Here is a 27523-nt window from a genome sequence, read left to right as displayed (position 1 = left end):
CTTTCATTTCTTTTTCTTTTCTTTTTTTTTTTTTTTTAAAGAGACAGGGTCTTGCTCTGCCACCCAGGCTGGAGTGCAGTGGCATGATCATAACTTATAGCAGCCTTGGACTGTTGGGCTCAGGCAATCCTCCCACCTCAGTCTCCCAAGTAGCTGAAACTACAGGCGTGAGCCACCATGCTCAGCTGAATTTTTTATTTTTGTAGACATGGGTCGTTGAGTGGTGTTAAGAGTAAGGAAAAAAAAAAAAGAAAAAGAAAAAATAATAAATGGGCCAAGCAGGGTGGCTCACGTCTGTAACCCCAACATTTTGGGAGGCTGAGGCAGGCAGATCACCTGAGGTCAGGAGTTCAGACCAGCCTGGCCAACATGGTGAAACGCCATCTCTACTAAAAATACAATAACAACAACAATAACAAATTAGCCGTATGTGGTGGCACATGCCTACAGTCCCAACTACTTGGGAGGCTGAGGCAGGAGAGTCACATGAGCCTGGGAGGTGGAGGTTGCAGTGAACCAAGACTGCACCACTACACTTCAGCCTGGGTGACAGAGCAAGGCTCCATCTGAAAAGTAAATAAATAAATGAAATGAAAAAGAGACAGGGTCTTACTATGTTGCCCAGACTGGTCTTGAACTCCTGGCCTCAAGCGATTTTCTTACTTTGGCCTCCCAAGACACTGAGATCACAGGAGTGAGCCACTGTGCCTGCCACCCTTTACTTTTCCTAACTCATACCACATTTTGTTACTACCTATTTGTTTGTGTGATTAAGATCGCTTTCCCACTAAACTGAGTGCCACAAGAGTTGACACCAGACCTGTGACATTCACTATCATATACTCACAGCATAGCATGGTTCCCTGCACATAGCAGGGAGGCAACATTTGTTTAAAAATTAATTAAAACTGGCCAGGTACAGTGGCTCACACCTGTAATCCTAGCACTTTGGGAGGCCGAGGTGGGCAGATCACAAGATCAAGAGATCAAGACCAACCCAGCCAACATGGTAAAACCCTGTCTCTACTAAAAATATAAAAATTAGCTAGGTGTGGTGATGCATGCCTGTAGTTCCAGCTACTCAGGAGGCTGAGGCAGGAGAATCGCTTGAACCCGGGAGGCAGAGGTTGCAGTGAGCCAAGATCATGCCACTGCACTCTAGCCTGGCAACAGAGAGAGACTACGTCTCAAAAAATAAAAAATAAATACATTCATTAAAACTAAATATGCTAGGTGCAGTGGCACATGTCTGTAGTCCCAGCTATTCAGGACTCTGAGGTTGGAGGATCACTTGAGCCCAGGAGTTTGAGGTCAGCCTGTACAACATACTGAGACTCTATCTCGAAAAAACAAATGAACTAAGTAAATCCTTTGACCCTAATTGTAAGAATTCATCAGGGAAAAAACAAGTCAGGCACACAAAGAAATATGTTAAGAATGTTCATTATTACATTTTTTACAAAAATTAGCAACATCAATAGGTTACATAAAGCAATTACGTTATCACCATTTAATGGGGAAAAATTTTGGAGCCTCTATTTGATACAGAAGTATCTCCATAATAGAGTAATTTTTAAAATCCAATCTTAAAAGAGTATACATGAAACAATTCCATTTTTGTTTAAAATATGAATAAATGAGCTGGGTGGGGTGGCATGCCCCTGTAGTCCTAGCTACTTGGGAGGCTGAGGTGGGAGTACTGCTTGAGTCCAAGGATTCAAGGCTGCAATGAGCCATGATTGTACCGTGGCACTTCATCCTAGGGAACAGAGCAAGACTTTGTTTAAAAAATAAATAAATAAAAATAAATGTACATGTATGCAAAGAAAATACATCTAGAAGAATAGACGTAAATTATTATTATATCTGGATAATAGGGTTGTGAAACATCTATTTTCTTCTCCATATATACTCTCTAAATTGTTTGCAATGAGCTTTCTATTAATTTTGCAATGGGAAAAAACAGTACAGATGTCTTAAAAACAAAACAACGCAAACATCCAGGGCTCCTTACTGGCTGCAGGATAAGTTGAAACTCCTTAACATGATATATAAAGTTTGTTAAGAGCCTTGTGCTTTACACATACCAAGGAAGTCATCGTTCTGAAATATGCAACACACTCAAATCTCTTTGACTACACCATTTTTTTAAACTGGAATGGCTTTTCCCTCATTCCTTGCTTGACAAACTTAAAAATCCAGTTCATCTGTGAGGCCCTCCAGTGGAATAAACCTTAACTTTCTCTATTGCTAATAGCCCAGGGTATGCTTTGTCCTTCTAATACTTAATATCTTGTTCCAGTTTCTTACAGGTCGCTCTTGTCCTAAACAGACTATGAGCTCTGGAAGGCAATGACCATGTTCCTTCATCATTTATCCCAAACACTTGACACAATGCTAGCAAATGGAAGGTGGTACACAACAAATGTGTGTTAAATAAATTCATCAATAAGCAACATAAAAGTATTTTTTCCTGTTCTACAAAATGAAGTGAGAAGAGGTTTTCAAATGCCTTAAAGGATAGGCTGTAACACAGAAAACAGATTAGGTTACTTTGGAGACGCTTCAAAGGCAGAACTGGCAACAAGGAGTAGAAGTTGATTTTAGCACACTCTGGGGAAAAATTTTCTAACAATTAAGGTTGTGTAAAAACAAATGCAGCATATCCAGAAATTGTAGAATCTCAGTTGGTGCAATGTTCAAACAGAGGCTTGGTAATCAGTTCTCAGGGATGGTAGAGAAATGATCCCCATGTGGTAAACTGGGTGAACAATGAGCCCTAAGGTTCTTTCTACTATAGTCCTACTTCTGCGGATAATTTGTGGTAATTTTTAGGTCCCTTCCTGCTTACCATTCAATGGTTCTGAAAACATGAAATTAACAATTGATGAAGATGTTAGGTCTTAAGGAACCTAAAACACTGGATCAAATTCAGTTCATCGAGCCTAGGATAGGCACTGAAAACTGGTTAAACGCAACATACACATAAGGAAGAACCTAAATCAACAAACTTGGATTTTATAAGACATTAATGCTATGTGATGTAGCTTGTCATTAACGCCGACCCAAAATTTGGAATTCAAAGTAAAAAAACAGTAGTATTTGTTTTAAGAACAAATCTAATGCCAGTTACCTCAGTTCCACTCATTATATCCCTCCATTCTCTGATTCACTACAAAGGAAGAATACACAGAAACACCAGTGGGATCTTGGAAAAATTATGTAGGTCTGCTGAGAGGTATGTTTACCTCTATGTTTTCATCTACACAAAAGAGAGTTCATCTAGTTCCTTATTCCAAAATAACAATAAACAGTAACTTTGAACTTCTGTTAAGTACAAACATTTTAAGGAACCATGAGACCAAAATAAAGGCTTATGCAATCAACCTCTGCTTTCAGAACACTTGCAAGAGAAGTCCCTTTCCATCTGGGCCATCTTGCAAGAATGTTGTTTCCGTTTGTCAAAAAGAAACACTGTCCACATTCGTACACTTGAAAAAAGAGCATAAGTTAAGCTTAAAAATGTCTAAGACAAAGAAAACGAAAACATTTCTGAGACTGATTACAGAATAAAGGTAAATACTACACCAAGAAGTTTAAAATGAGAAAATCGGGGTGGAAAGAACAAGTCCTCTTGGATCCACCTTCCCACTGAAAGCACCCTCCTCTGTGGGTGTCCACCTGGCTCATCCAACGCTAAGTCAGTTATGTATCATTTCAAAAGGTAGTTGGTTTGTCCTTTAGATGGCACTGACTATTAGAGAGGCCTTCCTTATATTGAGTTCCATTAATCTGTCTTCTTACCATTTTGATATCCTGGTGCTGCCTTTTACTCCCTCCATACTTATGTAACAAAGTATGCAAGATAAAGATGGAGGTTTGGAGATTCTAGCAGAAGAGAGCAGCTACTTATATACTCAACCAAAATACAAGCCTGCTGAACAAACTTAATCCAGGAGCTCAATGATAGAACAGATGTAACAATTAGACAGACTGCTGTGATTACCAACAGAGATGAAGCAAAGCAACATTATCTTCCTACTAGGTAACCGGAAAAAGGAAGTTAAGGAAAGTAGAACATGGCTGAGTACTCACTAATGAAATGATTAGTCAATCTATGTCTAAACCTATTTCAGCAGTTAACTTCAAATGGCTTCTCTCAAAAAACATTAAAGCCTGTAACTCAAAGAAGTCAACAGGAAAGCAGACTGAGGCCTACTGGGAGAAAGGAAGGAGACATTCTTCATCTTTCTCATGTTATTTAACTGGCCCTTCTTATCTACAGGCTAAAAATACGGATTATCTAAACTATAGCACTAATTTCCTGTGTGATTTTACACAAATCAATATACCTCTCTGAGAGACAATTTCCGTAACTAAATTAGATTACCTCAAATCTGCCTCTTCTAAAAGATAGTCACTGTATCTCAAAAATTCATTAAACTACTCTGAAAAGGTTGAAGGGAAGGCAATTAACTTTTACTAAATTTGGCTCCACATTAATCTTACTGACCTGGTTTATTATTATTATTACTATGTAGAGATGGGGTCTTGCTATGTTGCCCAGGCTGGTTGTGAACTCCTGGGCTCAAGTGATCCTCCCACCTTGGCCTCCCAAAGTACTGGGATTACAGGCATGAGCCACTGGGACTGGCCATTGGTTTATTATTAACAGGTAGGGATTTACTGTGACTCTTTCTTGTTGTCTCTCCCAGCAGTGGGAGGTAACTAGTGCATACCTGAGTGATGTTTCTGGGAATAAGGAACTATCAATCAGTCATCCGTATCATTATTATCAACTCAATTCCCCAGGCAACTTCAGAAGGGAAAGAATAGGATCCTAGTTTGGACTTTGTTGGCTTTAAAAAGGACATACTGCCAACATATGTTCTGACAATGTCATCACCCCATTCAAAGATATGTCACTGGACCCCACCATCAACTGAACTCCAAACTTCTAAGTATGGTTTAAATTCTCCCACTATCTGGGTCTTTCTTTAATTCTTATTACTCCTCTTCTCACTTCCATACACCAACGACATCACTTCCTCTTAAAACTGTATGTATACATGCCACCTGTCACGTTTCTGCCTCAGAGAAATCTGAATGAATCCTACCAACAAAGACCCACAGGCCTTTTTCTGATTTGGGGATGGGATACAGACAGAGGGACTCGGGTGTGGTGAGTCACTGTTCCAACTAGAGGACCTCCTGACTGCCACAAAAGTCAATGTATATATATATATAAAAACACCACCTTGTATACTGTAAACATATACAATTTTCATTTGTCAATTATATCCTCATTAAAAAAATTCTTTCCAGTTGGTCCAGGGGGAACTTTGCAGTGCTCTTGGTGGTAATGCCTGAAAGCTGAGACATGGATCAAGTCTTTGGGGATTTCCCTAGGAGATTCTGGTGTGTTCCGCTATGATTGTTTTTATAGTAAAAAGCCAACAAATTTTAAGGCGGGAGAAAGAGCTAGCCAAGAAATTTTCTGCTAGTATTGAAGATCTTGTAAAGTCAGTGAGGTAAGACTGATTGCATAAGCCAATGAAGCCCCCAGTTGCTCCCATAAGAGGCCAGTCCCTTGATGCTACAAACAATGAATATGGCAAAACTTAAAAATCTGAACAAGTCCACTTCTTCCTTTGAGAACAATAGACTTTTTAAAAAAAAAAAAAAAAAAAAGTAGACCCCTAAGCTTTCATTTCATGGAGTGAACTGATGATGGGTCACCTTCAAGGACAGACATGGTCACTTGAAGATTCACCAAAATCCTTCCAATCCCTAGTGACTGGCACCCCAAACACCCTAAACACACTCCATAAGAAGAGAGAACAACTTCTGAGGGAAATGGTAGATGGTGTGGTTGAAACACTTATCTTAAGAAAGCCTATAACTGTATTCCCAAGAAACTGCAGGATGGAAGCAAAGCATTCAGGAACGGAAGGAAAAAATTCTTGAAAACTGGAACACATGAATGAACTCAGCTGCAAATGATAAAGAGAGCCAGCTTAAAATCTATGACTAAAACTGTGCTGGAGAAAATAGATTTGCTTGCTCTCTTTAGAGCCAATTACATGGATAATGGTAACTTGGAATTGGAAAAAAAAAAAAAAAAAGGTGAATCAGAAAATGGAGACCATTTAGACTATTGTCAGAAGTCAATTTGAAGAAACTCATTAATTCTGTTAACTAGAAGAGGCAGGGCACAGTGCCTCATGCCTCTAATACCAGCACTTTGGGAGGCTGAGGCCAGCGGATCACCTGAGGTCAGGAGTTTGAGACCAGCCTGGCCAACATGGTAAAACCCCATCTCTACTAAAAATGCGAAAATTGGCCAGGCATTGTGGCGAACGCCTGTAATTCTAGCTATTCAGGAGGCTGAGGCAAGGGAATCACTTGAATCTGGAAGGCGGAGGTTGCAGTGGGCTAAGATTGAGCCACTGCACACCAGCCTGCGTGACAGAGCATGATTCTGTCTCAAAAAAGAAAAAAAAAAAAAGATTAGAAGAACTACTTACCCTTTCTTGATCAACGTACAGTCTCTCACAAATAGCTTTACAGGGCCTTTTTCCTCTATTTGCAAAACATCTTTCTGTGCAAATCTTGCTCTGCCCACTTTCCCCATGAAGCCTTTTCTCCTTCCTATTCCAACTCCCACCACTCTGCTGCCTCTCCTACGGCACTCACTCATTTGTGGTTGTTCTGTTGTTGGTTTTTTTGTTGGTTTTTTAAGACAGGGTCTTGCTTTGTTTGTTACCCAAGCTAGACTGCAGTGCAGCCTCAATCTCCTGTGCTCAAGCAATCCTCCCACCTCAGCCTCTCGAGTAGCTGGGACGACAGGCATGTGCTACCACACCTGGCCAGCTTTTATTTTTGTGAGCTCCTTTAGGTAACAACAACAATAAAAGTATACTAATTCAGTATATTTTTCAAAAACCTAGCATGAGTATTTTGCTTATGTGGATTTAAGTTTTAAATTACACAAAGGTAATTTAAATACCCTATACAGAAAGTCAAGGGAAAGGGTATCCTAAATGCTCCTTGTCTCCTGGTTAGCTGATGATATTTCAGCTCTAGCCAATTTCCTTTACACAAAGACCCTGCTTAAAGCATTTATGAATAAGCTAGAAGAGTTGTGGATGAGACATGGCTTCTCTGAATAGGGGAGGGAGGGCACAAAAAATAGCTGCTTTCATTGAGGGCAGGAAGGAGATTATTTCATTAGGAGCCAAACAGTGAGACTATCTCAGTACAAACAATTGTTTGGCTTGAAGACTCCATGTGGGTAATTACTCCAGCAAAGGCTCAGCTGGAATGGAACACGGAGCCTGCCAGGACCTAAGGATAGGGACTGACACAGGCTCAAGTGTCTGAATCATGGCTTTGGAATCCCAGAGCATCCCAGCAAAGATGCTCACAGCACACACTCTGCCCCAATCAGCAAGAAGCACCATTCTGCACCCGACCCAGTGAAGAATGTGAATTTAAAAGAGATGAGAAAAACTGGGGGGTACTGGGAGCAAATTCAAAGTTATTAAACCTAAACTGATATTTTATAGCAAATGTGTCAAGTCCAGAGATTGGATTTCTTGGGAAATCTAATGCATTTCAATCACTACTTCAATGGCTAACAACAGGCTGGGTGGAAATGGTGTGCAGGGAGGGACTGCTGACCTAACAGCTGGGCAAATCATTTCAAAGTCTGCCAGGTGGACCTGATATTTCAAAACTTGACATTATAATTAAACCAATTCCCTAGTGATCTCACTTCAGGTAATATATGCAAACTTGATTCTCAAATTATTGTCTTCATCTCCTGGGGATACTCAGTTCTTTACATTTTTAGGTTACTTCAGGTTAATTTCCTCTTCCCCACAACTAGTATCTACTCATATATTTAAAAAAATAAACAAAGAACTAAAGCTGCAAAGTAAGCCTGCCCACTGCGGGAGGGAAGGGGCCTATGTTTAGAAGAAGCTACTAAAAACGGTGATATGATCATTGTCCAATGAGATTGCTCTTCATCTTCCATCCCTTGGATAGATTCCCCACCCCACCACATTGATGAGGGATTAATTTTTTCCCCTAGGCAGCTGAAGGGATAACTATCATAATACTAGATTGTGGATGCATAAGACCCAGTCCCAATCCATAACTCACAAGTCCAGGGCCTTCCCAGGTTGCTACCTGACAGCCTTTGCGAGTAAATGCTTTCATACATTTTCATGAGTAAATGCTTTCATACATTTAAATCACTACCCCGACCAAGGCTAACAGCAGGCCGGTGGGTGTAGGTATGTAGGGACTCCTGAGCTAACAGCTGGGCAATCATTCCAAAGTTGGTCAGATAGACTCAACATTTAAAAACCTGCATGAGGTATGAGGGAGTTGTCATTAAACTCCCTCATAATCAAGTGTCAGCATTCACCTGTGTATAGTATACACTTAATGCTTACTGATTAAACAGGTAATAAGCAAGAGAGGAACAATATGAACACTAGTATTAAAAACAGCCCACATTCACATAGTCCCATCTTTCTCTCTCTAGACCAATGGCTCCCAACAGAAGCAACTTCCCCTCAAAGGGAAATGTTGATGTCTAGAGACATTTTTGATCATCACAGCTGGCAAGGAGGTAGGTAAAGCATCTAGTGGGCAGAGGACAGGAACTCTGGCTTCTAAACATTCCAAAATGCCCTGGACAGTGCCCACAACAAGGAATCACTCAACATGTCAATAGTCTGAGGTTGAGAAATCCTGCTCTAGAGGAACCATTTTTAAGCCACTTAGTTTGAAGTGAGACACAAGAATATGTCAATTTTGTGGAAAATCTTCTTCTCTTGTTCTGTAACAAACAGATCCACATTTAGAGTATAAAATTCTAAAATTATAACAAATTTAGATTTTTTTTACAATTTGTAAAAATTGATCTAGGAATGATCTAGTCTAGGCACAGTTGGAGAAACTAAGGCCTAGAGAGCTCAAGTCATTTGCTCAAGTTCACAGAAGAAAGGATCAGCTGGACTTAAATCACAATCACCTTTACACACCCAAATGTGTGTTATACACAGTAGATGCTCAATGGTCACTAAATTGATATCTGGTTCTTTAGGTGGTTTTTTTTTTTTTTCTTGTTTTTTTAAGACAGAGTCTTGCTCTGTTGCCCAGGCTGGAGTGCAGTAGTGTGATCTCGGCTCACTGCAACCTCCACCTCCTGGGTTTAAGCAATTCTGCCTCAGCCTCCTGAGAAGCTGTGATTATAGGCATATGCCAACATGCACGGCTAATTTTTGTATTTTTAGTAGATATGGGGTTTCACCATGTTGGTCAGACTGCTGTCAAACTCCTAACCTTGTGATCCACCCACCTCGGCCTCCCAAAGTGCTGGGATTATAGGTGTGAGCCACTGCACCCAGCCAGGTGTTTTGTTTTTTTTTTAATTACAACATACAATTCATTCCCTGCTGCTGATAATCTGAGACTGTTTATGAAGACTTCCCATCCACACTCTCCTTCCTCAAAAAGAAGCCCAGAAGGGAAAAAGAGTGTAACCTACTAGAGCTCAAGACCCAGTGGCCAGGCAGAAAATGTTTTTGAATTGTTTCCAGGGAAGCTCATGCCTTTCACCCAGGCAGAGGCTCTACACAAAACCTTCTAAGTGAGCAAATGAGCCCTTGTGCAAGACCATGGACATATGAATTTATCTTCGCAACTCAGCACAGCAGCTTTCCTAACACACTGGGGGAGTCCCAACCAATGGCAAACAGATGGAAAATCAGTGCCAGTTTCACTGAATCACAACCACATCCAAACAAACTGGAGAGCTTTCAGTTCTAAACAAACAGCAGAATCCAAATGAATTCTGGGATCAAAGTACAGATGGTTGGTTAGTCCAGTGGCACGCTGAGTATCAGTCATCAAAACAGCCCTGGCTTGAGGGAGGTGAGTAAAAGGTGGAGATTTGCCCTTTCAAAAAGAAAACATTCACCAAGATGTTTCACAACCTAGGCGTTTCAGAATAGAGTACAATGAGGTAGAGGTCAAAAGATATGGCACAAGGGGGTAGGGCAAAGATACCAGTCATGTGGATAGAAAGATTCCACAAATGAACCCAGGGCGGGTCTCCAGGGGGGGAAAAAAATCATAATTTCAAAAGAGCCCACGTAAGATTCTTTAAATTAAACAAACCTGTTCCAGTGGGCACAAGGAGAGCTTCTGAAAGTGCTGCAAGGTTATTAATTTCTACAACACCTGAGAACAATGTCTAAATATTTACTCTCATCTCATAAAAGGGCTAAAAGACTGCTATTTCAGCCTCCTGTTTCACACTTCATGCTACATTTTCCCCAAGATTATGTGTCACACTAAAAACTCCTCCTGAGAGGGCAGAGGATTAGCTTCATGACTAGCTCCAGCTTTCAAAGCAGCACACATGGCAGAAGCACAGAAATGAAATGGCACAAAGAAGCAATTACCACAAAGCAACCATGAGATTCACCTGCTCAGCTTCCTGGACTGTTACAGATCTTCAGATATCTAGGCTAACAGTATGAGGATGACTATCAAAAAACAAAACAAAGTGTATGACCTAACAACACACATTAATAGAATAATGCTGCTCCTAACAGGGACATAGACACCATGTGCCAGACACAGTGCAATAGGTATGCAGATAAATGTGAGAACACAGTCCCTGTCCTCATCTCCAGTCTAAGGAAGGCCCTTCTTCAAAAAAATAAAAATGCAGTAGCTGTTACCTCCTTTCTACTAATGTAGGACCTCTAATCCACCTTCCTAGTGGACTAAATTTAAGTGAATGAGGACTGTATGAACGTAAGATGCTAGTCAATGGCACGAGGGTATTTCTGCACATCAGGTATATAAAGTGAAAGTGCTGGCCCATCTTGCTGTGATATCCATAAAACTGTTTCTCATGTTCCTTATTTCCCTCATGGGGAAACCAGGGTTCTCCCAAGTTCCCCACTCCTTGCCTCAGCAGACATCTACTGCAATGAGGCAGTTCAGGACAATGCCCACAGCAAAGCCATCTCTACGTGGGCTCAATCCAGAGAATTCCCTTGGTAACTTTCTAAATTAGAGGGCCCACTTGACTACTCAAATATAAACACATACATAAATAACCCATCATTCTAACAATGTATGGCTGAAAAATTGAAAACTCAAATATTCAACAACTGGGCAAGAGATAATAATGACATGTTCCAATGATGGGATACAATAAAGGTATTTAAATGTTTTTAATGTCATGAAATAAGCCTATAATAAATGTTAAGCAAAACAAGAATGATATAAAATCATTCTGGTATAAGCTCAAGTAAATGAGTGATAAGAATTATGAAAAATAAGGCTGGGCATGGTGGCTGATGCCTGTAATCACAGCACTCTGGCAGGCCGAGGCAGGCAGATGATGTGAGCTCAAGAGCTGCCTGGGCAACATGGCAAAATCCCATCTGTACTAAAAATACAAAAATTAGCCGAGAGTGGTGGTATGCACCTGTAGTCCCAGCTACTCAGGAGGCAGAGACAGGAGAACTGCTTAAGGCTGGCAGGCGGAGGCTGCAGTGAGCCAAGATCGTGCCACCGCACTCTGGCTTGGGAAACAGAGCGAGATACCTTGTCTCAAAAATAAAACAAAAAGAAAGGAATTATGAAAATTTCAGCATCACTATATTTTTCATACTTTCCCATGATTTTTATCATAAATATGGATAGGTTTCATAATCATAAAAAATAAAGTTTTTTTTTTAAAAAAACAGCATTTGATGATGTTTAGATTATAAGCACAGAGATCCTCCCATCTCCCCAGCTCCTAAAATCCCACAAGACAGAAAACAACTGGTCTGTTCCTATGGCAACAAATTGTTTTTTCCTTAAATGTATGAGAAGTCTAATGAAACTGGGACCTATTTTTACTCTGCCCATAATATGGACCCTTGATCTGAACCTCTTATGTCAGGCTACTTCCATTCAGACCAGGCCCAGACCAAGTTAGAATTCTCAGAGGAGCCAAGCCAGTCTTCCTGATTCCAATGTTGTTGATTTAATGAAGCTTCCTTTATCTTTCATATAATCTAGGAATGTTAATACTGTAGTCACGCTGTAGGAAAGACTTTCCTCAAGTTTCTCCTCCATCTGTAACAGTTCCTCTAACTAAACCCTTCATGCCTATTTTCATAGAGACAAAGTCAATCCCTGTTCCAAACAGCTATTCCTTCAGTAAAAATGATTTCAACATAGCAGAAGAGCCTAAATCTCTTAATTCATTCTTTCTAAAATCAGCTGTCCCACTCAAATTGATTTCCGTCAGCTCTGCTGTTTGCAGCTATTTTGAACAAAAACATCATGGTACGTTTCCTTCCTATTTCTCTTCTCAGAGTTTGTGTCAGTTATAAAGAGTGATAAAGTGTCAACAACAACAAAAAGACACCAACACCCCCTGCCCCCACAAGCTTTACACTACAGCATATGATGTTACCAGTTCACACAGAAAATTTCGTAAGAAATTATTTTTTGAAGGCATAGAACAAAAACCACCACCTAAATCATATTAAGACCAAATTTCCTTAACTCAAAACACTAGAGACACTAGAGAACTCATTTCTAAATCCACACATTTGGGGACTTCCAGTTAGACAAGAAAGAGGAAGTTAAACAACAAAATGCACTGTGTGTGCACTTCAGACTAATAAGGTGAAGTAACATTGTAGGGTTAACATGTAAACCCACATCTAAAGATGTAAGCTCTGTGGTAGAGGCTTGGGGATTTATGGTCTTTCCATCACTAGCGACTGCTGCAAAACACAGCACAGCTATTTGAAAAAAGGGAAAAGAAAAGGTGATCTATTTGCTCAAATTACCATGCTAGGACAGGCTTATCAGCTACAGCTGAGAGTAGATCTCTCTCCCTCTCACATTTGCTTCACTATTTCAATATATCATAAAATGAGAGCATTACATATTTGGTTTGTGGTTGAGAGGAAATGACATGAGGCCTGAGAGGCCCAGTTCTCATTGTTTCAGATTAAGAAATTTCTTTTTGGTAGCTTTGACCTGAAATTTTTTTAAAAAAAGTATTTTCCAAGTGACCTTTGAAATCCAGAACTTAAATAAATTGTATTCTATATGTATTCAAAAGCAAACCAGAATTCCTACAGGAAATCTATAAACTGAGGGGGAAAAAGGGATATGGTCAACAAAAACTGTCAGAGAATCACTTAACATTAATTGAAAATGAAAAGAAGCAACAATAATAAAATTCTACTACTACTCAGTGACATGCTACAAAGGTGAGATTCCAGGGCAAGCTTCAGCCACACATGAGGGCGGATGGGGGATAAGGGGAAGAGCTGGACAAACTGAAGACAACCACCAGAGCAACCTTACGCTGACGGATGGCCACAGCTGAGGCAGATCTGGCTCATCTCTGGGGCTTTCCAATGGGGAGAGACCTGCAGTTCAGCCATCAGTGGACCGGCATTCACAAAGCCTGTGGGGAAACACAGGATCCAGAAGAGTGGGGTAGGGAAGGAGAAAGTGTGGGAAAGGGAAGAGTCAAACACAGCAGTGAAATATTATATTTACTAAATATGAAGCTTCAAAAATGCAGATGGACCTCTTAAGTTGAAATGGACCAGGTGAAAAGAACCGGTACTCTGGGAGGCAGTCTGATACGCTTTTTCAAATCCCAAATTACATTTCATTACACCTGTGAATTATAGTAACACCTGCCAAGAGGAAATGAGTTTTTTGGAGAAGAGAGAGAAACAAGGAAACCTCTGCAATTTTTACAGTTGGTAACTTCATTCAAACAATGAGGGTCCTTTATCTGTGGCCTCTGTGGGAAGTAACAGCCTAAAAGCAAACATACTCACACTGCACTGAACACGTCTGCTGGCCTAGTTCCACCAATTCCATTAATATAGCAAGGGCCCAAATGCAGGTGACCTGATTGACAAAAAAAGCACTTCTAGCAAGTGCTGAACTTGTCTCATATAACTCATTAGACACTTTTATAATCAAGAAGAAAACAAGTAGCCACAACTTGGAAAGCTCTGCCTTTAAGTGGAGCAGCAGCAACATTCCTTACAACACAAAATATTTTTCAGGTCAGGATAGAAGAAAACAGACCCAGTAATCTTGCCTCCCTTACCCAGTGCAAACTTATTTGAAGTTGCGGGGTAAAACAAACAAATCAATAAGACTAGTTAAACTGACATGTAGCACAAGATAAAACAGCCATACTACAGTTACCTTAACAATATAGTAAGACTGGGCTGAGGCCCGGGCTCGGTGGCTCATGTCTGTAATCTCAGCACTTTGGGAGGCCGAGGCGGGCGGATGGCTTGAGGCCAGGAGTTTGAGACCAGCCTGGCCAATGTGGTAAGACCCTGTCACTACTAAGAAAACAAAAAAAATTAGCTGGGCATGGAGGCACATGCCAGTAATCTCAGCTAATTAGAAGGCTAAGGCAAGAGAATCACTTGAACCTGGGAGGTGGAGGTTGCAGTGAGCCAAGATCATATTACTGCACTCCAGCCTGGGTGACAGAGCAAGACTCTGTCTCCAGAAAAATGAAAGAAGAAAGAAAAAAAAGACTGAGCTGTACCATGTTTTAAGGCTGCAATCCTCAACATTCTTTGTGTATAGCTTGTGTTACTAACTCAAGCTGTCCAGTTGTAGATGTACTCAATGTTGATGCACCATACTTAAGACTTCCCAGAATTGACAGGGTAGGAACTTATTTTCTGAGTAACCAATCGGTAAGTTCCTCCTGGCAACAGCCAACAGTTAAATAGAGATTCAATACAGAAGCCAATTTGCCTAGTCACACCCCCTAAGTATACAGGCTATGGCTGAGTTGTTACATTACTTCCTGGGACTAACAATTGTTTCAGCAACAGTCAAGATCCTTTAGAAGCACGAGACGCTGTAACTGCTGGAAAGCCCTTCTGTTTGCTTGTCCAAAATAATTCAAATACTATTAAGGTTTTTGAAAGAAATTACATCTTGGAGAATTAAGTGCCTTTGTGTCTTTGCCTGTTTGCGCTGGGATCCCTTCCTTGCATGGCTTGATCACAGGGAACTATATCTCCCAGGCTCCCTTTGCCAATTGATTTCGGAATAAGTTCCATCCATGGGAGGCACTGGTAAGGATAAGAGGCAAGAGCAGGGAGCAGCCAAGGTAATGCGCTCTCTCACTTGGCCTAGTTCCAGCTGTCACCAGACAGCTCCTCTTTCCATGTTTCTAGCTTACACCAGACCACTCAGGGTTCTAGCTCTTGGTGACACTAGTGCACCGTCTATTTTCCTTGGGGGCGCAGTAGTTCCCAGGCATTGCTAATCGCTGGTGTGCCTCACTAGCCCCTGTTTAGCTTCTTGGCTCTTCTAGCAGCTGTGTAACCTATTTCCTATTTTAAATTCCCTCTGCTTATAAGACCAACAGTGACCTCTGTTCCCCTGACTGGTCCTTGACTGATACAGGGCCTTCCAAACATATTTGAAAACTTACTTTTCAGAAAATGAATAGCTTTCCTAAGAATTAAAACAATTATTCAGATAGCCTAGAAAAGATCTCTTCTAATATGAAACAAAATATTTACAGATGACAAAATCAATTCATGCATTCAAACAAATATTTATTGAAAGCCTGGTCTGTGCCAAGCACTGTACTAGGTATTAGGAATACTATAGTGGACAAAACAGGCATAAACCCCTACCCCCTAGCTTACATTCTAGGGACATGTTAAGTGTGGCACATTACAATTTTAAAAATTAACCAATACAAGACTGTTGCTTTAACAATAGAGGAATTTGGTAAAAGTGAATTAACTTTAAGGTGTTCTACTCTACATAGACTTTCCTACCTTTTCAATGTGGTCTGCTGAACTGTCACATTCCAGGGGCCAATACAGAACTTCTTCAAAGCTAGTATCTACTTAAACTGGCCACTTGCTCAAACAGAAGTACAACTGTGATAAGGATTTAAACAGAACAATAACAAAAGTTAGGCACTGTATGCTTACAGTGTAAAGCATATGTGTGTCTTATGTAGATTCTTGCTTGGCATCATTTTTACAGAAAATACCATTTGGAGGAACTGAGTCCGACTCAATTTAATAAGTCACTTTATTCCTTCTCTGTAGCGCAGGTAGAGTCCATCAACATAACATACAAAGCCAGTGGCCATGTACATAACAAGTAGAATGTTGCAGTTAGTGATTGCATGACACAATTTCCAAGATGGAATTTTCAGGCAGAAGAATAGAAACAGACAATGACTCATGTGGTGAACAGTTATATAGACAACTGTGCCCAAGAAAGCTGCCACCTACATACCATAATGACATCAGTTTAAACGTGCAGCAAGAAGGTAGTTTTCTGATTTATCTAGAAAAAAATAAAGATTTACTGAAAAGTATACTGAGAGATGAGACTTCAGCTACCTGTTTATGCATCCTAAGGAGTGAACAACCAGGAGCACACATCAGGTATTCCAAATAGGACCTGCTTGAGCATAAGAGCATGTTCAGCCTCAAAAATCAACATCATGAGCTCCAGAAATAACATAATATCTACTGCTGGCACTTCACTAGACTTATGATAAAATAATTTAATGTACCCACAAACGTACATTTCAATGGAGAATTTATGGGCACAATGCTCAGACCTTTCTTACTATTCAGCTACTAAAGAGCATTTCATGCCTGCAATATTTATAATCCCATGTCAACAGCAGGTGGACCTACAATACTATGGGCTTCTGACACAACAGGGAGTCTAAAGCATAGCGCATATTCAAAATCTCAATGCTACAGAGCAAGTCACCCACAGAGCCCAGGTTTTAACCTCTACTCCTCATCATTTCTCAACATACAGTCAAAATATACTAAAGAATCCCCCCACTGTAGGCATATTGAGTGAAACAGGTTAATTAAAAAAAAAAAAGAATCCCCCCGCTACACACAAAACAGTGTACCTTGGAAGCTTTGCACATTCTGTTCCTTCTTCCTAGAACACAAAGTTCCCTAAATTCACTTGGCAAAGTCATGCTTATTCTTTAAGACACAGCCTACTTTTCTCTTTGAAGCCATGACTTCCTGAGGAAGACTTCTTTGCCTTCTTTGATACTTTCATTTCTCCCTGTATACCATGCCACAATGATAATTACTATATTGCATCATTTATATTTTTACCCATCTGCTTCCCCATTAGACTGCAAAATCCTTGAGAACAAAGACCTTTTCTTTTAATCTATAGGTCCTGGTACAATGTCTGACAAAAAGTAGGTAGTAAGTGCTTAAGAAACATTCTTTGAATGACTATATGTAGTGGGGGATCTCAAGCTTGCAAAGTTCCACCTAAAAGATACTGCATTTTCTATTCTTTATCTCACTGGCACAAAATGATATTTAAAGGGCAAGGAGAACACATAGGAAAGTATCTCCCAGAGAACAGGTTTAATATGTTGACATTAAAAGACAATCTAATGGGGATTTTGATAAATCACTTCAGTAAAACTATCAATCTAACCATGACTGTCAGAGTTATAGTGCACTAGCTATAAAAACTCAGAAAGTGATGTGATCTTGGCTACAGAAGGGCATTTAACAACTAGAAATGGAAGCAGAACTCCTTCTGTTGTCCAGATCTAATGGAATTTTTTTACTTCTTAAAAGGCGCCACAGGCCGGGCGTGGTAGCTCATGCCTATAATCCCAGCACTTTGGGAGGCCAAGACGGGTGGATCATGAGGCCAGGAGTTCAAGACCAGCCTGGCCAACATGGTGAAACCCCCGTCTTCTACTAAAAATACAAAAAATTAGCCAGGCATGGTGGCAGGCTCCTGTAATCTCAGCTACTTGGGAGGCTGAGGCAGGAGAATCACTTGAACCCGGGAGGCAGAAGTTGCAGTGAGCCGAGAATGGTGCCACTGTACTCCAGTCTGGCCAAAAGAGCAAGACTCCATCTCAAAAAAAAAAAAAAAAAAAAAAAAAAAAATGGCACAGATACTGCTAAAATAATGTAAAATTGATAGGAAAGTTCATTTCTAAAGAATATTTAACAAGCAATGACTTGGCTATCGACAGAAAACAAATGTAAGGCAAAGCTAAAGATTAATGTACATAAGTTAAAATTTAAGACAACTATTAGAAAATTTCTACACAAAGAAATTCCCTAGTCTAATCCTTCATACAAGTTTGAAATCAGGAAAAACCAGAGACCATCCTCAAGGGTACCATAAAGTACATTTGCAAAAATGCCAGAACTCCCATATATAGGAAATGGTTTTGGCTTAAAGACTAGGGAATTACTGGGTGAGTCATTCTAACTGTGGCTTCCAGTAACCAGACTATCTTAAGGGAATAAACTCAAAAGTAAAACTAATAAAATCAAGATAAAAAAAATTATGATCAGCAATGATAAAAATAGATAATGCAGACATTTGAGTAACACATTACTTTACAAGGTACTTTCATATTTCAAACTAGGAAAATTAAGCTTAGAAAGTTAGGTGGTATGTGGAATCAGGTCACCAAGATTCAATAAGCAAAGTAAAGGAGTCTGACTGGCTGTTCCAACACCAAGTCTACAGACTCTTCCATTACTCTGTCTCTCCACCATCTTAAGAGTGGGCTTATATGTGTCTATGGGCCTAGGACACTTTCTAAGATGCCTTCAAAGAGAACAGTGTCTGCTGGGTGCTGTGGCCCATGCCGGTAATCCCAGCATTTTAAGAGGCCAAGGAGGGCAGATCACTTGAGGTCAGGAGGTTAAGACTAGCCTGGACAACATGGTGAAACTCTGTCTCTGCTAAAAATATAAAAATTAGTGGGGTACTTGTAATCCCCACTATTCAGGAGGCTGAGGTAGGAAAACTTGAACCCAGAAGGCGGAGTTTGCAGTGAGCCAAGATTGCACCACTGCACTCCAGCCTGGGAGACATAGCAAGACTCCATCTCAAAAAAAAAAAAAGAGAGAGAGAGAGAGCAAAGTCTTCCAAATCATTTAAGAATATCTTTCAGTTTAATCAGGATAACCCAGTCACAGCCTTAGAAAATACTTTCAAAGAACAAAGCACTCCTCAGTGTGCATGGAAAGTGAATGCTCTCCATGTTCTGTTGATTGAAAAATGCAGATGTCAGGAGCTGTGGGTAATATGCTACTGTTTGTATAAAAGCACTGCAAAGGAATATATTTAAATGTAGTTGTTTGTCTATGCCTGTATTATCTCTTAAAAGTCAGGTGAGAAATTGCCAAGAATGGGCTGGGCACGGTGGCTCAAGCCTGTAATCCCAGCACTTTGGGAGGCCAAGGCAGGTTGATCACCTGAGGTCAGGAGTTTGAGACCAGCCTGACGAATACAGTGAAACCCCGTCTCTACTAAAAATACAAAAATTAGCTGGGCATGGTGGGGGGGGGGGGGGCACCTGTAATCCTAGCTACTTGGGAGGCTAAGGCAGGAGAATCACTTGAACCCAGGAGGGAAAGGCTGCAGTGAACCAAGATTGTGCCATTGCACTCCAGCCTGGGCGCCAATAGTGAAACTCTGCCTCAAAAAAAAAAAAAAAAAAAAAGAAAAGAAAAAGAAAAAGAAGAGGCTGGGCACAGTGACTTGCGCCTATAATCCCAGCACTTTGGGAGGCTGAGGTAGGCGGATTACAAGGTCAGGAGTTTGAGGCCAGTCTGGCCAACATGGCAAAACCCCATCTCTACTAAAAATGTTAAAAAGTAGCTGGGCATGGTGGCGGGCACGTGTAATCCCAGCTACTCGGGAGGCTGAGGCAGGAGAGTTGCTTGAACCCAAGAGCCGGAGGTTGCAGTGAGCCGAGATCACGTCATTGCACTCCAGCCTGGGCAACAGAGCGAGACTCTGACTAAAAAAAAAAAAAAAAATTGCCAACAATGGTTACCTCCAGGGAGGGAAAATGGTGGCTCAGAGATGAAGGATAGCAGAATGACTTTATACTGTTCCTATTCCCCTTTGGACCTTTTGGATTTTGAACTACATGAAAGTGCTACCTTTTTCTGAAAGTAAATTTAAATGTAAATTTAAAAACATATAATAGGAGTTGGAACAGAGGCAGTAGTTAGGTGAGTTGAGGTGGAACATTTCAGAGATAGGATGTAGCAGAAGAAGGGAAAAGCAAAAAATTATTAGTTTCTGTCGGACTCTAGAATTCTGCGTGGTGTTTCAGTCTGAAGTAAGTATTCCTAAGATGTTCAGATTTCTTGTACTCTTAACTCTTTGCCCCATCCACCAGGTATGGTGTGTCACACCTGTAATTTCAGCACTTTAGGAGGCTGAGATGGGAGGATTGCTTGAGCCCAGGAGTTAGAACGAGCCTGGGAAACATAGTGAGACCCTGTCTCATTTGTAGATAGGCCAGTAAATAAATAAATAAATCTTTGCCCATCAAACAGCTCTCAACTTCTCTCAAAAAATGATACACTGAGAAAGAAGTGTCCCAACAGTGGACACAAATATTTAGGTCATCAGAAAGGTAGTCAGCCCTCCATTACTGCATCTGTGGATTCAACCAACTGCAGATTGAAAATATCTGAAAAAATGGCTGGGCCCTGTGGCACATGCATGTAGTCCTAGCACTTTGGGAGGATAGCTTGAGCCCAGGGGTCTGAGGCTGCAGCGAGCTATAATCATAAGACCATACTCCAGCCTGGGTGGCAGAGCAAGACCTTGTCTCTAAAAGAGATAAAGAAGAAAGAAAATATTCAGTAAAAAAATGGATGGTTGTGTCTGTACAGAACATGTGCAGACTTTTTTTCTTGTCATTGTTCTCTAAATGATATAGAGTAACAACTACTGACATAGCATTAACATTGTATTAGGTATTAAAAGTAATCTAGAGATGATTTAAAGTGTAAGGGAGGATGTGTATAAGTTACACACAAACACTACACCATTTATATCAGGGACTTGAGCATCTGTGGATTTTAGTACCCCAGCAGGTTCCTGGAACCAATCCCCCATGGATACCAAAGGACAACTGCAGATCCTTTCATGGCAAATAAGATAGTATCCAGTTTAAAACACAGTCTCTGAAGAGGCAGCTTAGCAGTTATTTCTCACACTGATAAAATCTGGAACTGCAGAGCTAGAGGTTAAACCTCGGACCAGCATGACCTCAAGTACAAAGGAGGTATGACCCATACCCAAAAATGGAACCCAGTCTCAACCAGCCAGAGTTACCATTGACATATCTGGAATTTTCAGTTTTGTCCTCTGTTCTGTCACTACCTAAGTCAGTCCAAAAGTTCACCCTAAAAGTCACATTAACCCCAGGACTTTGGGTAATGAAGAAAACATATCTTGAGCCTAGAGCAAATCACAGCATTTCTTTAAAAGGCAGTACCAAAGTAGTTTCCTTTCCCACACTGAAATTACTGGAATGGCTTAGTGGTCCCAGAAACTGGTGAGACTCATGCTCAAGCAAGTTAAAAACCCCAGGATCAACAAAACTTGTACTAAGTAAAAAGAATACATGCTTGTTCTCTATTCTGATGTTTATTTGTTTTGTTTTGTTTTTGAGACAGGGTCTTGCTTGCTCACCCAGGCTGGAGCACAGTGGTATTCGATCATAGCTCACTATAGCTTTGACCTCCTGGGCTCAGGTGATCCTCCTGCCTCCACCTCCTGAGTAGCTGGGACTACAGATGCACACCACATCTGGCTAATTGTTTAATTATTTGTGGAGACAAGGTCACACTATGTTGACCAGGCTGGTCTTGAACTCCTGGACTCAAGTGATCCTCCCTCCTTGGCCTCCTAAAGTGCTGGGATTACAGGTTTGAGCCACCACACCCAGCCTCTATTCTGAAGTTTAAATCACATACCTTAAAAGTCAATTAATAAATGTTCCTAAATAAGTATAAGAATTTAAAAATAAAAGTCATTGCCAAAGAGTTATTTTGGGACATTGCAAAAATACCTGCTCATAGGTCTATAGTCTATGCCACATCATCAAACCGGATAATAGATGAGCAATTGCTCACCATATTCAGTTAACTTTCAATTTTTTAGGAAAGGACACAGGAATACAGGTAAATAAACTCAAATCCAAATCTCATTTTAGCCAACACTTTTTAAATTCCTCCTCCAATGAAATGTATTTTTTATCAGAGCTAACAGGTAACAATCTATTGATGCAAATGTCTTTTCCTTCAACCATCTGACAGTTGTCCAAATGATCATTACGACAACCAAAATTAGAAAATAGGAGGGGAAAAAGGAGAGGACTTGGAGGGGTGGAATGGCATAGATAATTCATAAATTGCATAAACGGAGGTCTAAACAAATGCCGATTTGTCATAATTGAAAGATGACTGACCCATTGTCATCTCATTTTTAATACAACGACCAAGTCACTGAAGCCACTCCGTAAAATGTAAAACTAACTTTTGAAAAGAAATTGTTTGAGGATCCAGGATTCTATCATGAACAGTAGTCAATAAAGTGTACAAGCCAGCAGTTACTAGTTCTTATTAAGAATTCTGATATTTCATAATCTGATCCCCAGTAAGGTTATTAATAAAAAGCAATGGAAATTTGGGGCTGGGTACGGTGGCTCACGCCTGTAATTCCAGCACTTTGGGAGGCCCAGGCAGGTAGATCACCTGAGGTCAGGAGTTCAAGACTAGCCTGGCCAACATGGTGAAACCCCAACTCTACTAAAAATATAAAAATTAGCTAGGCGTGGTGGTGGGCGCCTGTAATCCCAGCTACTCAGGAGACTGAGGCAGGAGAATCACTTGAACCTGGGAGGTGGAGGTTGCAGTGAGCCAAGGTTGTGCCATTGCACTCCAGCCTGGGCCACGAGAGCAAAACTCTGTCTCAAAAAAAATAAATAAAAAGCAATGGAAATTTGGAGGAAGAAGTAGTGAATCAGCCTCTCTCTTCCATATGCTATATTTTATTGGAATACAAATAAGTATAAGAGTAATATGAGAAATGGGGGAGGGGGTGATTCTAATCATCAAAATGGAATCTGACTCTCCAACTGCAGCAATGCTCATTCCAGTGGGTTGCTTCACTGTGACTCAATATCTGTCAAATGAGGACATAAGGGAATTTGAATAAAGCCAAGATATACTCCTAAAATAAAATTAATCTTCCCATAGATCTAACAGAAGATCTAATGAGAATCAACCTATAAGAAAGTAACCTACTCAACATAAATTGATTCCAAAATACTTTTTTAAATGAATTATTGCTCATGCAAAAATTCAGGAAGGAATTCTAGGAACTTATTTTCCTAATGGCACATTCCATTTATCTATTGGTAAAGGTCACTAAAATACATTATAGGTGTCTATGTATCATTCCCCGTTCTCCGTTTATAACCTTATTCTTCAAAAATAAAAGATAATTAAGTGAAAGCATCAATCAAGTATATCCTTCCTTTCTCAAAATAAATACAAATACAATTGAATCCTTTAATAGAATATGCCTACTACGCTATACGGCAAACAACCCTGGCAAATCCACTGCATTATGAACAAAAGTAAATTAATAGTCGCCCTTAAAATATAACTATCCATTTCTCCCCAACTAAAGGGAAAAGAATTTTCCCAACTCCTCCAATTATATGCCAAAAGAATTAGAAAATACAGGAAAAAAAATTATAGAATCTCGTATAAATGTCAAGTGCCAACATTTCACTAATAACCAAGATTTCCTATTGCATTGGCTTTTAATTGTATCAAATCACGAATCTTTTAGGGCACAGAAAACAAAGACTAAATGGTTCTGTCAATTTACAATGATCATATTTCACCTTTAGAAGTGTGATCACCATGGAAGCAACGAATTCCATGAATTCATGGAATTCGTTGCCTGTTTCTCCACTGATTAAACGAATCCTGCACTACAGGCATAATCGGCTAGTTTCTGCCACCACTCATACATAGGCCTCCAACGCACTCTACAAGCCAGGGCTAGGCTGTCTAGAAATCCGCACTGTGTCACACTGCATAAGGCAGTTTCCCACTGCACACATCCATAAAGCCACCTAAGCACTCTTGTCAGAGCTTAGCAAGGCTACAAAATGACAGAAGTTGCTAACCAAATAGCAGGAAGCAACAATCACCACCTTTAAAAATCATTTAAGCAGTTTTCCTCTCCGCCATCTCACTTCCCTCCTCCTCCTCCTCGTCATTCTCTCTCTCTCTTTCTCTCTCTCTCTCTCTCTCTCTCTCTCTCACACACACACACACACACACACACACACACACACGCACTGCAGTTCATCCCCAGCTTTGCAAGTGACATGCTGGGCGCTCTAGACTGACAGCCGGCCCAGAACTCATTCAGAGCCCTCAAATACAGACATTCTCACCTGAACACGCCAGGCAACTTCCACCTGCACCATCACCTCCACCCTCCCCGACACACACACACTCGCTCTAGCAAGCTCTCCCAACATCAATCCCCGAGCTGCAGAAAGCCCAGCAGGCTCATTGCAAGCGCAGCACGCGTTTCCACTTATAAGCCGAGTTGGGCGGCCTAAGCTCCAGAAACCTCCTCCTCATGCAGCCCACCTCCACCACCCCAACCCAGCTGGACCCCTGGCCTGCCAGGTGGGATGCGCTACCTTTAGACTGACAGTCCGCACAAAACTTATTATCCTCCTCCAGCAGCAGGTTGGCCAGGACAGCCTGGTACCGATCCACGTCCTTCACCGACTTGCCTGTCATGGCCAGGGTGCCGGCGGGGGCAAAGGGCGGCGGCAGAGACCGAGGGTCTCCTCGCCCCCAGAGACCCCTGCCTTAGTCCGGGGGTGAGGACTCCCGGTGCCCCGCCCAGGGGTACCTCCTGAGCGGGAAGAGCCTTCTCCTCCGGCGTGGCCGGGCGCCCCTTCCCGGATCGGCGGCGTCCGCCCCTCACTCCGCAGCCCCTCTGCGCGTCGCCCCCTGGCGGGCTTCGGGACAGGCCCGCGTCCAGGAGAGGCTACGGGGCCAGGGACCCTCAGCCGAGGCAAAGGCAGACCTCGGGGCTCCTGGGTGCCTGACGCAGAAATGACCCTCCGGCCGGCCTGTCTGCTGGCCGTATGTCCCGCGCCTCGGTTTCCCTGGCAGATGCCACCAGCTCCACCACCACCTCCGCAGCCTACTTCCGGCAGCTCTTCCTCCCCACCTCCACCCTGCCCAGCCCGCGCATGCGCCCCGCCCCCACGGCGCTGCACTGGGCTCTTCCTTCGGCTCCGCCTCTCGGGAACCAATCCGGGGAGAAGCGGGGGGCGGGGCTTGGATGGGGGCGGAGGGAAGGGGTGGGCACTCCCCCTGCGTGTCCTTGGAAGAGAATGAATGGAGCCTGGTAGAAGGGGAGTGGAGGGAATGGAAGAAAGTGAAGGAAGACAACAACTAACATTGACTGAGCTCTTACTATGCGCCAGGCACTGTATTAAGTGCTTTATATGAATTATCCCAATATAATCCCCACAACAACACTATGAATTAAATACTTATCATCCTTATGTAACCTGAGGGTTGTGGATAACCCAAATTCCTCCAGCTTGTTTTTTCCAACAGCCAAATAGAAGAGTACCAGGATACAGGAACGTCACCCCCTCCCCAGATTTTCAGAGGACTCTGGTCACCTCTCACTTGGAATACCTGCTCCCACTAATACTCTAGCTCTCCTCTGTGACTCCCACCATTTTTGGTTATTGTTAGCCTGGTGCTCAGACAGTTTGCTTCTTCCATTTCTTAAATTCTCACACAACAGTGACTTTTGTGTAGCAGACTTTTACTGAACGTATATTTGGGAAGGGTGGGGGGACGGAGATTAAAGCATAACACAGATCAGGCAACTACTTATAAATGATTATTAAGCATCATTGTCCAAAGCCACCCTTGCTACAGAGAATTTCTCATTAGCTGTCCTTTTCCTTAGGAATCAACCTGCCATCTGGCTTGTGTTTTCATTCATTCATTCACTGAGCACAAAGTTACTGAGAAATTTCTAAGTATCAGGCATTGCATTAGGGGAGAGGGAAACAGCATGATCCAATTTGCACCACTGCACTCCAGCCTGGTGACAGACCGAGACTCCGTCTCAAAAAATAAATAAATAAATAAATCACTCTGGCTGCCATGGAAATAATGAATCAGAGAAGATGGTAAGCAGATGCAAACAGTTATCTAAACTAGTGAAACACTCTCCTCCATTTCCTTATTTTCTCCTAAGTGCCCGGGATCCCCTCAAAGCTTTCATCTCATCAGAGGAAAACTAAACATTTTTATTACTTTATTTTATTTATTTATTTATTTATTGAGACAAAGTATTGCGAAGTCACCCGGGCTAGAGTGCAGTGGTGCAATCTCGGCTCACTGCAACCTCCGCCTCCTGGGTTCAAGCAATTCTCTGCCTCAGCCTCCCAAGTAGCTAGGATGACAGGCACCCGCTGCCATGCCCAGCTAATTTTTGTATTTTTAGTAGAGATGGGGTTTCACCATTTTGGCCAGGCTGGTCTTGAACCCCTGACCTTGTGATCCACCCACCTCAGCCTCCCAAAGTGCTGGGATTGATTACATGCCCGGCCTCTATTACTTTATTAATCAGAACAATTGAATTTTCTGGCGAAGCCTCTTCCCTTCTAGTCATGCCTAGGAAACCTCACTTTTAAAAACATACAAGTTCAGGTCATGCGGTGGCTCATGCCTATAATCCTAGCACTTTGGGAGGCTGAGGGTAGATCACAAGGTTAGGAGTTCAAGACCAGCCTGGCCAACATGGTGAAACCCTGTCTTTACTAAAAATACAAAAATTAGCTGGGCATGGTGGCAGGCACCTGTAATTCCAGTTATTCGGGAGGCAGAGGCAGGAGAATCACTTGAACCCGGGAGGGAGAGGTTGCAGTGAGCCGAGATCATGCCAGTGCACTCCAGCCTGGGTGACAGAATGAGACTCTGTCTCAGAAAAAAAGAAAGAAAAAAAAAACAAAACCCATCCAAATAGGTATTACCATCACTATTTTCAGTTGAAACAAACAATCAAGATTAACCAGTTGCTGGGTGTGGTGGCACACCTGTAGTCCCAGCTACTCAAGAAGCTGAAGCCAGAGCATCACTTGAGCCCAGGAGCTGGAACTCAGCCTAGGCAACATCATAAAAATCATCCCTCCAACCCCCAATGTACCCCATTACCCCATCTCTAAAAAAAAAAAAATCCCAGTTAATTGTGGTGAATGGTGATTGTGCCTTAGTTCAAGCCCTCCTCATCTTCATCCCTTCACTCTGCAAATAGCCTTCCTGCCTTAGTCTAAATCTGGTTAAATTAATCCTTCACCCTGCTCTTTACAGGGAGCTTTTAAATGCCAAATCTGATTGAATCACACTCTCCTGCTTAAAAATCTTTTAGTGGCTCTCCATTGCCTGTGGCAGTGTTTCTCAAATTTTTCCACCTAGTGAGAGATCTCATGGTTTTGTGGTTAAGCACACAGACTCTGGGGCAAGAATGCTTAGGTTTTAATCCTCAG

General features: G+C 41.6%; 1 protein-coding gene across 4 annotated transcripts in view; it reads right to left on the bottom strand.

The window, feature by feature from the left end:
- The window catches only part of SMAP2 (small ArfGAP2), a 49088-nt gene extending 23917 nt beyond the window's left edge, over positions 1–25171 (bottom strand). Inside the window, exons 1-2 of one of the 4 annotated variants that reach the window (XM_012439107.2) lie at positions 24638–24701; positions 15894–15998 (exon numbers count right to left, since the gene is read on the bottom strand). Coding sequence is in view for 2 of the 4 variants with exons in the window: in XM_012439106.2 (XP_012294529.1) it covers positions 24638–24740 (103 nt within the window). In the remaining 2 variants the exon portion in view is untranslated. Of the gene's footprint in view, positions 1–15893; positions 15999–24136; positions 24214–24637 lie in introns of those variants that run through there. The other 3 variants (XR_002478808.2, XM_012439106.2, XM_064372212.1) reach the window with 3 other exon arrangements.
- Between the last annotated feature and the right edge of the window lie 2352 nt (positions 25172–27523).

This window comes from Aotus nancymaae, unplaced genomic scaffold (assembly GCF_030222135.1).
Source record: "Aotus nancymaae isolate 86718 unplaced genomic scaffold, 86718_ANA_hifiasm-v0.15.2.pri h1tg000007l, whole genome shotgun sequence".
Taxonomy (NCBI): domain Eukaryota; kingdom Metazoa; phylum Chordata; class Mammalia; order Primates; family Aotidae; genus Aotus; species Aotus nancymaae.
The sequence above is the reverse complement of the archived record's forward strand: the minus strand, read 5'-3'. Positions and strand labels throughout refer to the sequence as shown.